Source organism: Ascaphus truei, chromosome 1 (assembly GCF_040206685.1).
Source record: "Ascaphus truei isolate aAscTru1 chromosome 1, aAscTru1.hap1, whole genome shotgun sequence".
Classification (NCBI taxonomy): domain Eukaryota; kingdom Metazoa; phylum Chordata; class Amphibia; order Anura; family Ascaphidae; genus Ascaphus; species Ascaphus truei.
In genome coordinates, this window is record NC_134483.1 from 511608547 (window position 1) to 511620047 (window position 11501).

General features: G+C 41.2%; 1 protein-coding gene across 1 annotated transcript; it reads left to right on the forward strand.

The window, feature by feature from the left end:
• The first annotated feature begins 7651 nt into the window (after positions 1-7651).
• LOC142463409 (uncharacterized) lies at positions 7652-8868 on the forward strand. Its single transcript, XM_075566171.1, has 3 exons — positions 7652-7716; positions 8080-8814; positions 8861-8868. The coding sequence occupies exons 1-3, from the start codon at positions 7668-7670 to the stop codon at positions 8866-8868; spliced, it is 792 nt and encodes a 263-aa protein (XP_075422286.1). The 5' UTR covers positions 7652-7667.
• The last annotated feature ends 2633 nt before the right edge of the window (positions 8869-11501 follow it).

The window sequence follows — 11501 nt, forward strand, 5'->3', positions numbered from 1 at the left end:
GCAGATTCAATATGGCGGAATGCATACAAAATGGACGAATAGTTTCTTATAATACTTTATTACCTTCACATTCCCCCCTAGACACTAAAAGGACATTTTGTATAGGAAGGGGTCTGTCCCTAATTTCTGTTTCTTGTGCTAGAGTCCCTACCTGAGGGTGTTGGTCGGCTGTTCATGGGCTTATCCCATCCCCGACAACTTCTGGCTCGCTAAACTCGAAGACCTACAGTATACACAAAAGGGTTCCCTGACCTCAAACAAACACACTAGGGTCTGGGATTCTAGAGTGGTCACCCCTTATTCGAGTTTGGTTGTACTGTAATTGAACATCTTGGGTGATTTCTGCAGTGGTATATCTTCCAGATCAATATTGTCTTTGTTGTACATTACCATTGTAGGTATAACCTCAGACCCAGCCTTCTTACAGAGACCCTTACAGCACGGGATAACACAGAGGACCACTACTGCCAGAACCAAAAGTATAATCAGGAGAAATATTGCCAGTTGTGTCAACCATTGTCGCCAGCCAGACAGCCACGAGAAATACTTGTCCCATGGGTCTGTTATACCAGAATTTCTTTTAAGTTCATCAGACAAATCTTTCAGTTTATTAATAGCTGTGGTAACCTTACCGTCCGGGCCTGTGTTCCCGGGAATATATGTACAGCACGCATCTCCAATCATATGGCAAACTCCCCCTTTTTCTGCTAATATCATATCTAAAGCCATTCTATTTTGGAACGTCATAGTGGAAGTGGGTCCAAGCTGGTCAGCCAGGCCTTGTAGCGCATCACGGGTGTAATTCACAAACCTTTGTTGATTATAATAGATATAGTTAATCCAATCTACATTTTTATTAACCGTGACTAGGGGCATAAAGAATGACTCAAACCCAGCTTTTACCTGATCTCTGGCCTTAAACTCATCAGGAACTCCTCTCGGTACCCCGATGGCATCTATATATACATGTGGGTCTAAACTTCCTGCAGGGGCTTCTCGCTTACTGACTTTAATTGGTGATGATAATACCTTAGATTTTTCTGTACCAACAGGGATTATATGCATTGGCATTAGAATTTTGGTCAGTGCACACTGACCTGTCCAGTTACCTTCAAGTCTGGTTCTTAATTTTAGATCCCCACATATCCAGTATATATCTCCTAACGATTGGACCTGATTTTGTAACTTAATACTGGAAATATTAGAGAAAGTGTCACAATATCCTTGGGAGAAATTACCTAAAAACCTGTTGCCCTGTAGAGACTCATAGCAGGTATAGTTCCCCTTGTATACAGTGATCCCTTCCCCTGGTTTTGGGTTTTTTGTTGTGAGTGGATATTTTTGTTTCCAATCTTCACACTGGGAGTGATTGGTACTTGTATTGGTATATAGACTAATGAAACATTCTTCTGCATTGATGGGTATGTTTAAAGGCACTGTGCCGAGATGGGGCCTAGCTGCAGCACAAACATAGCAGTTACTTTTGTTATTTTTTGAGTGGTGTATCTTATCCATTCCAACCAAAGGTTGGTGTCTGGAAAACCTGTTTCTATGGCCAGTGTGTCTTGGAAAGAGGGATCTGCTGTGGCTACCATACCTTGAAATGTCTGAATCCGGGGGGCCACGGGATTTTTCTCTATCTTGGGTTTTTTTTGGGACATCTGCCAATCTTTAGAATTATACATATCCTGAATTCTGAACTTCCCGTAGGCTCCCCTTGTACACCCTTTCATCCAATTTCCTAGAACATATACACCAGCGTCCCCGGGGCTCGGGTTTTCTATAGTTAATATGAGTTTCATTATTTTACCCGTCTTACCACTGACTAGACATGTACCAGTTTTTCGCAAGATCATTCGACTGATTAGAGACTTGCCATTTCTGTCTTTTCGTGCTAGGCCATTCTGTGGTTGGTATCCCCAATCTGTTCCCGTGTTCCATCCCACTGCTCCCCAGTAATCACATTCCTGTCCCCAATAACTGTCTGTAACACATATATATATGGCTCTAGAGTTCGAAGTGTCTCGGTACATATTACACTGCCAATCGGTTGAGGGACAGCTGACAATATTACAGTAATCGAAGGAGAAGGTAGCTACATGAGTATTGGATGAATTATACCAAAACGTGACTGCCCCTTCATGTTGGGTGATAGCAATCTCTTGTGCCTCCCCCAAACTTAACAAACAAAGGATATACAGAATCATTTTTTCTCCGAAAGAGGTGTCGCTGTTCTCTTGCAATGAGATGCGTGGATCCAGGTAGTTTTTCCTTGAATCTTGACTGAGGTGGGTGTGACTAGAGTTACCAGATGAGGGCCTGTGTATCTGGGATCCAGTGCGTGTTTTCTCACGTGCTTCTTTACATACACCCAATCACCTGGCTTTATTTCATGGGTTGTGTCATCCGTGCTGGAATCTGGAAGAGAAAGTGACACTGCAGAATGGAGGTTAGATAACTCTTCACTTAATTTGATAACATAATATACCTGCCTATCATGCATTTCAGTGAGATTTATATTCCCTTTATTATCCCTAATTCTGACTGCACTTCCAAATAATACTTCGAAGGGAGACAACCCAGATCTAACCTGTGGGGTGGTCCTAACATGGAACAAAACTATAGGTAGAAGGTCGGGCCAGGGGAGTTGACTCTCTTGGGTCATTTTTAGTAGAGCTGTTTTAAGGGTCTGATTCATCCGTTCAACCTTCCCGCTACTTTGGGGGTGATATGGGGTATGGAGGGCTTGTTTCATGCCCAGGGCCTCCAATGTTTCCTTGAAGATATTGGTGGTGAAGGCTGGTCCTTGGTCGCTCTCTATTACTTCAGGGAATCCAAATCTGCAACAAAGTTCAGTGATTAGCTTCTTAGCAGTGATTTTCGCTGTCATATTGGGTACTGGGTAGACTTCGGGCCATCCTGAGAACATATCCACTACCACAAGTGCATACTCATATCGTCCTGACTTCGGCATCTGGATATGATCAATTTGTATTCTCTGAAAGGGAATGTCTGGCTTCACAAGATGTTTTGGAGGTGTAGGTTCAGTTTTTCCTGGATTGCAGGTTTGACAGATGACACAAGCTTTATTCAGTTCCACCAAAATCCTTCTTATACCAGGTGCAAAGTACAACTTGTTTATTACTGCTAATGCTTTGTTATGTCCTCTGTGAGTAGGTCCATGTGCCCAGGTGGCGATTGCATGGTACATGTGTCGGGGCACACAAATCTGGTCTTTAATTTTCCATAGTCCAGTTTGTTTTTCTTGTGCTGCCCCTGTCTTTTCCCAGCTCTCTTTTTCTTCTTTGGGTACTGTTCCTTGTTCCTTCTTCATCTGTTCTTGGTAAGGATCTATATCGTCCATGGGAGGATTTTTCTTGGCACTTCTTGTAATTACTGGTGCAACAACTGTGGCTTCCTGCAACGCTGATGACGGTGGATTTTGTCGAGTCTTATCTTCTTGAAGGGCAGCTTGCTTGGCTGCTTGGTCCGCAAGGAAATTTCCCTGTGTCTCAGGTGTATTCACCTTTCTATGTGCTTTGATTTTTACTACTGCCACTTCCTTGGGTAGCTGTAGAGAGTCCAATAGTCTTCTTATGGCATCTGCGTGCTTGACCGGCGTTCCATTTGCTGTGATGAATCCACGATTAGCCCAAATGGTTTCAAAATCATGAGTAACTCCAAAAGCATAGGCACTGTCTGTGTAAATGTTGACCTATTGACCTTCTGCGAGGTTACAGGCTCTTTCGACAGCAATTATCTCCGCTTCTTGTGCCGATATATGGCTTGGGAGAGCTTCTGCTTGGATCACTTGTTCGACTGTGGTGACGGCGTATCCGGTATGGAAACGTCCATGTTCATCAGCAAATCTGGAACCATCAGTAAAGAAGGATAGATCAGGGTTTTCGAAAGGCGTCTGTTGAGCCCGGGATGGGGTACCTTGCCGCTGTAGTTCTATTATACAGTCATGGTCTTCAGACTCATGGATACCCCCTTCCACCGGAATCAAAGTTGCAGGGTTGAGTACTGTACATTTCTTCAGAGTGACATTGTCCGGTATTAGCAGTGCAGACTGTAGCCTCAGTAAACGTTGCATGGTTAGGTATTTCGGCCTAGACAGGTTCAGGATAGCATGGATGTCATGCGGTGCTTGGATAACAAGAGGGTGACCCAGAACAATGTCCGCTGCCTTGTTGAAAATTTCGAATGTTGCTTGTACTGTTCTGAAGCAGGATGGGTGTCCTTGTGATACTGAGTCCAATTTAGCAGAGTAGTAAGCCAGAGGTCTCATTCGGTTACCGTGTGGTTGTGCGAGGACACCGGCGGCGAACCCATCATATTCATCCACGAAAAGAGTGAAAGACTGGTCATAGTCTGGGATGCCCAATGCAGGGGCGCGCGTAACTAGATCTTTTAGCGTTTGAAAGGACTCTTGTAATTCTGGGCCTCATGCAGTAAGCGACGATTATGTGAAATCGGCAAGCTTATCGATTAGTCATGTTATTGGCGTTTTTCCCTCTCCGTATGCAGTAAGTGCCGAATACATTCAAAATCAACCAGAAAACAAATCCGCCCACTCTCACGATGATGAGCCGATCACACACAGGTGTATCGGCGTGCGTGGCGGGGTGCTGTTAGGTTGCACAATCACAAATCTTGCTGAATCAGGCGAAACAAGCATGTTTTTGATTGCGCGCCATATTTAAAGGCAACGTGTACTGCTAATCATTCTCTGTGTTGTTGGGAGTGAGAGAGAGAGAGAGACGCACAGAGCTGGACGATTGAAGATTTGCATATTGACTGAGAGACTTGTTGTGTATTGGGTGAGCTTTGTCCTTTGTTGTTTTGTTTACATCTTTGTCTTGTTTTATATGTGGAAGTGGGTCGTGTGATTGCCTGTACATTTCTTGTCTGTTTTTTGTGAGTGCTGGAAGTATGCCCGCAAAGCGTGGGAAGAGTGATGCTGGTGGGAGTGGGAGTGCTACTCGTGCGAGTACGCGTCGGAGTGAACGTTCTGTTCAGGGGAGTGATGTTGCTGGTGCACCGAGTGGTGTTGCTGGGAGTGGGAGTGCTGGTGCTGGGAGTGGGAGTGCTGTTGTTGGGAGTGGGAGTGCTGGTGCTGCGAGTGGTGTTGCTGGGAGTGGGAGTGCTGTTGTTGGGAGTGGGAGTGCTGTTGCTGTGAGTGGGAGTGCTGGTGCTGGGAGTGGGAGTGCTGTTGCTGTGAGTGGGAGTGCTGGTGCTGGGAGTGCTGGTGCTAGGAGTGTGAGTGCTGGTGCTAGGAGTGTGAGTGCTGGTGCTAGGAGTGGGAGTGCTGGTGCTAGGAGTGGGAGTGCTGGTGCTGGGAGTGCTGCTGGTGGCGCAGTTGCTGATGGGGTGTCTGGTGGTGGCGTGCTTGCTGGTGGCCAGCTTTTGGAGGCTCTTCCATTGGAAGAAGGAGAGTCCAGTCAGCACCAGCCAAGCTCTGACCCTAAACCTGCTCGGAAAAAACGTGTGGAGAAGCCACGTAATCCTCGCTTCAATGACCAGGAAAATAGGGCTCTTGTCACTGGCATTCTGGAGCACTATGACAGTCTCTATGGACATTTAGTAGGTAAGTGTAACTTTACATTTATTATTCAAATACATGTGATCCTAGGTCATCTGAGTTTTGTTCATATGCAAATATGGGTACACAATATCTTTCTATGTTCATTAGTGTGGAAACACAGCTTTTTATCATGCCTTACAAGGACAAATAAACACAGGCGGTCAATTTGCCAGAACTGCATACAATATGAATGCAACCTTGCTTACATGTATAGGTTTAGTAGTGAATGCTCATGTGCTGCACATATTACACATAAAACAGCATGTTTGCTATCTCTTGGAACAGCTAGCAGTGTAGGAAACTGGTGCTTATATTATTATTAATTTACCTCATATCTTTTATATGTTTTTCAAGGGCGGACAAGTGCAGCAAGCAAAAAAGAAATGTGGGACACAATAGTCATTGGTGTCAATGCCTGTGGGAATAGTGTCAGGGACAAGTATCATTGTCGGAAAAGATTTGATGATATTAGGTCCAAATTGAAAAAGAAAATACAAGACCAACGCGTGCATGCTACTGGCACTGGAGGTGGGCCCACACCACAACGTCTCATATTGACTCCATTGGAGGAGCTGCTTTGGCCAAAATTACTTACCGTCGTCGTGGAAGGCTTGGCTGGTGACCGTGACATTGGAATTTATCCGTCACAATTTCCAGCAGGTGATAAATATTACTGTACTAGGCGTGTCGTTGCTTACAGTTATTTTGCATATTTACACTGCTTTTTATACTGTCTTCACAATATAAGCATACCTGCATCTATATATGTATATGTCTGATTCTGTATATATATATCTCAAAATAGACATATATGTAGTAGTCCTACTAAAAGCAGTAACTAATATAGCACGTGCCATTGCGTGCTCATTTACATGTGAATTCCCAAAATGCATAGCTGCAGTGGAAGCAATTGATGGTGGGCGAAGATGGGGAACAACAGGGTAGTACACATGTGTAACACATGTTCATGAGAAATTATTAGTAGCTACAGGTACAGAACAGAAATATGTATCATATTATTGTGTATTTTATTGATTTTACTCCGACAAACATGACATTACTGCCTATTTTAAGCATGCATCAAAGAAATTGCATGTAACGGCCTACAAACATCACTGGCACTAACACATCTATAGTTGCTTATGAAAAGGTCCATTTTTGCTTTATGTCATATACAGACAGCATAATGAGGCACACGTATCATATGTTATGTCATTGTTTTCATAACTTAAACACTGCAGATGACTACTTAGCTCATCTACCATTGTGTTAAAGCAGCTGCAATTAATATCTCATCACAGCATACACTTCAACAGAGGGGGTGGGGTTCAGCACACACACTAATTACAGCCTCATTTCACGGTCAACTTAGTTCACACCATTTGCACCTGTTTCAAGTCATTGAAAGGTGTGGCTGATTAGGCTTTTTGGGGAAGGGAATACCTTTCTTACAACCTGAATAGCACAACTGAAGTTAATCACACTCATTTGAAAGCTTAACTCTAGCTACTAAATGCCCCAACAACTCATTACTTATCAAAGCGTACGTCACACATTAGTTCACTCATATCTATAGTTGAACTACTATCAAAGACACATTATCACACACTGCATGTGTTGTCTTGTTGAGTCACAGCCACATTCAGGTGTGCCACATCTTCGATTAATGTACCACACATATCCTCTACCAAAAACAACACTTTTTGCAATATGACCACCTTCATGATAACCATTGTGAATGGTCATCTCATGATAGTTATGTACATTATGATACTGATATCACTACACAACATATGATTTTTATGTACTCATTTAATCTATTTATCCTCACGCATTACTGCAGAAACATAGTATGTTGTATGTTAGGGAACTCAAAAATTCTAAGTACACAGGCATGTACAGTGTTATTACAACTATTTATGTTCACTTTCACACACATTTTCGGTTAAGGAACTGATGTTGTTAGTTAATCATAAATACAGAACATACAATAAGTGTTTGTTCAATATTTACACATGTAAATGTAAAACTTATGTTATTGTTATATATAGTTGCCCCTGGAGGACATGTGTCACCTGAGATGGAACAAGTGTCTTCACCTGGGTCAGCCAGCTCAACACTACTAGAAGGTGAGTGTATCATTTGCTGGCCATATAATATGTGCTCTTCTATATGTTATGTTGTCATGTGCATTATTTGTTTTGCACATCTTCTTTAAATAGGATTACTTAGTGTCAGTGAAAATTAAGTGTAAGGCAACATGTATTGTGTTAGTGATGTTAATTATCATGTAGGACTTCTGAGTTTAGAGCAACTTTTCATTCATTCATATTTCATACTGAGTCCAAACATTATTCGTAAGTCAAGGTAGTTTTTAATGAGGTTATAAAACGTATGCTAACATGTTAGGTGTTACTTAGGACACAGTACAATTACATAGTAACACAGCATACATTAACATGCCATTTAATAATGTGTACATTTCTTTTTAGAACATCATGGTGATGAGGATGATGAGTATGATGAGGATGACGCCACAGAAGAGACTGAAATACAATCATGTGACCATGAAGAGGTGCCAATAGAAACTGTTGTACCGCCAAATCGTCCATCAACTTCCACATACGATGCAATTGTAGCTTCAGAGGGAAAAATAGTGGACGCAGAAAATCGTCGCCATTCAGACATGATGACAGTGCTGGAAAGGATGATTGGACTGCAGGAAGAAACAGTATCACAATTGGCACATCTCCACAGAGTCTTCATTGAAGTGCCTAAACAGTTGCAAAAAATCAACACCTCATTCGAAGCATTAGTTGTTCAGCAAACACAAGCTAATTACTGGAGAATGACTAATGTACCACAATTCAACACCTCCCAGCCAGGATCTGTTCATGCAGGTCAGTTTTCACCACATTCATCTGATATTCATTCACCAGGCCCAAATGTTACCGGTCAAGTAGCAGACATTGCTGTGCAGGTTCCTGATGACATCCTACCGCTGCCATCTGTACAAATTCAGCAGCAGACACCTACAAAGGAGGCGACAAAAACAAAACAAGACACACATGAAACAGACCAACCATCACTTGTGCAGTGTCTACCAACTTGCTCACATGTGTCACTGGGCACAAGCCCTGTCCGTGAACAGTCACTACCCAAAAGCCCTGTAGGTGAGTCGCTGCCCAAAAGCCCTGTAGGTGAATCGCTGCCCAAAAGCCCTGTAGGTGAGTCGCTGCCCAAAAGCCCTGTAGGTGAATCGCTGCCCAAAAGCCCTGTAGGTGAATCGCTGCCCAAAAGCCCTGTAGGTGAATCACTGCCCAAAAGCCCTGTAGGTGAGTCACTGGCCACAAGCCCTGTAGGTGAGTCACTGGCCACAAGCCCCGTAGGTGAACAGTCACTGGCCACAAGCCCTGCCCGTGAAGTGCCAGAGGCCACTCAAAGTGGCTCTGTTGTGCCTAAAGTTGGTGGCAAAAGAAAAAGGAAAATTCAAGAGACAACAAGCAGGCCTGTTACTCGCTCGCAAAAGGAACAAAAAAAATAAATGTTATAATTCAGAAAATATGTCTTTGGCCTTGTTTTGTTGACTTCACATTATCTAATTACTATTGTATGTATGCTGAAGACTGTGTTGTTTCCAAACTTTCAACTATGTTCTTGTACACGTGAAGTTTTGGAAATGTTAACACTCATAATTAATTGTGTTATAAATATTTATGTTGTAATCGTCTGTTCAGTAATGGTCCACCAGGAGCCAGTTGCTAAGTTTAGAGAAGCTGCCATTGACTTTGCAGCAAAACATTGCATTTGGGTGTGTTAATTGATGTAAGAATTGCATATGCATATTAGTCACATGCAATTATTAAAACACCTAAGTAAGTGCAAACATCTTTCTTGTACGTGTACAGCAGGATTATGTGTAAATTATTACTTACCTTTGCCTTGCTTGGCCATTGTAATTTTGTCCTTTAATCAGTTGTGTGTTCGTTTCTATAACATCTCAGAATGTATAATAATATATATACACACACACACACACACACACACACACACACACACACTGAGTGAGTGTGAGTGTGAGTGTGTGAGTGTGTATATATATATATGTATATATGTGTATATATATATGTATATATGTGTATATATATATGTATATATGTGTATATATATATGTATATATGTGTATATGTATATGTATATATGTGTATATGTGTATATATATATGTATATATGTGTATATATATATGTATATATATATGTATATATGTGTATATATATATGTATATATGTGTGTATATATATATATATATATATATATATATATATATATATATATATATATATATATATATATATATATATATAGTACTATATAAACTGGTATACACAAACTAATACACTTCATGCTTCCTTGTGAAAGCACACTATTTTAATAATACAGGCCTAATGTTTGAGAAATATCCTAAGTATGAGACTCTAACAGTATTGTGCTTAAACAAATGTTTATTACTTCATTCAATCATGTTTCTCACCATTTAAATAGGTTTCATACAAGGTATACTTAATGCCATCAATGTTGTGTGTACTCCTGCAATATAAAAAAAAAAAAAATATTATATATAAATATATATATATTTTTATAAGAGATATATTTATATATATATAAAATGGTTATTGAGGCAAAAAGTGACACTGTGTGCTCATTTGCATGTCATTTCCCAGAATCCCTTGCTGCAGTGGAAGTGCTGTATGCTGGGTGATAATGGGGAAAGGCGGGGTTGCAGACCTGCCTAAGACATGCAGATGAGCATACAGCTATATTTGCATATATATATATATATATATATATATATATATATACACACGTATTTAAACTCATGCAGACAGGGAGTTAACCAGACTTTCACATACACACAGAAATGTAAGCGGGGAAAAAACATTTCTTTTTGCAGGTGTGTTTTTACTGATATGCCTGGCTAAGAAATATTTTCACACACTGGTCTTTGTTAGTTTTCAAAAAAACACTATGTGAACGCATTCACAGTCTAGGGATGTTTTTCACAAACGAGATAAAAGAAGGAGAAATGTTTCTCCCACAGTCCCATATCACGAACCACAACTGTTAACCCAATTAGACAAACAAATCCAATTGGCGTTTGAAATAAGGAGTCAAAGTAGTTAGTTTTGTTGACCTTGACAAGGAAAAACAGGAGTTTGTTAGCCATTCAGCACATTCATTTTGATGAGCAAATAACACAGACCTGCACACAGCTTTTGTGCTACTCAGACATGGCTGATGAATTCGTTAACAATATTAATCCCCTTTTAGGGTATAAGTACATGATCTGTGAAGCCATCTTGAACAGTCGCGTACAGAAAGCAAGCACACGCCAAATCGATGATTTCATTCGAGCAAAATATCCTTATTACCAAGACCGTAAGCATGCACGGAATTTTAATTCCTCAATAAGATTCACTTTATCAAGTAATGACTTTTTTGAACGTGACCAGGATAAGCTACAACACACCTATGGTTTCTGGAAGATTGCCCCGGAAAAACAATTTCTCCTGAAAGACGGCACTTATATTGTCGTGAAAGGCATATTTATTCCTAATGGCAATAGCAATGTATCCGCTACTACTGATCCGTTTGAATCGATACGTGCTGCAATATCTGCAGCCTCCATTCCTGAAACCCACATTGTACAAGAACAAAAGTACTATGATTATGTACCAAGCCTTTCAGCTGAAATTGCATTGGAATGGGAACCGGAAGAAATGAACCTACCTCCCGACCAATTATTTGAAGAAAGCAGTGGCGATTCCTATGAGCGCATCCTGGAGGAGATATGTGCCATACTGGATTCAGCGGTTGGGTTAAGCGTGGATGAAAATGGCTTGCATTTCTGGAGCG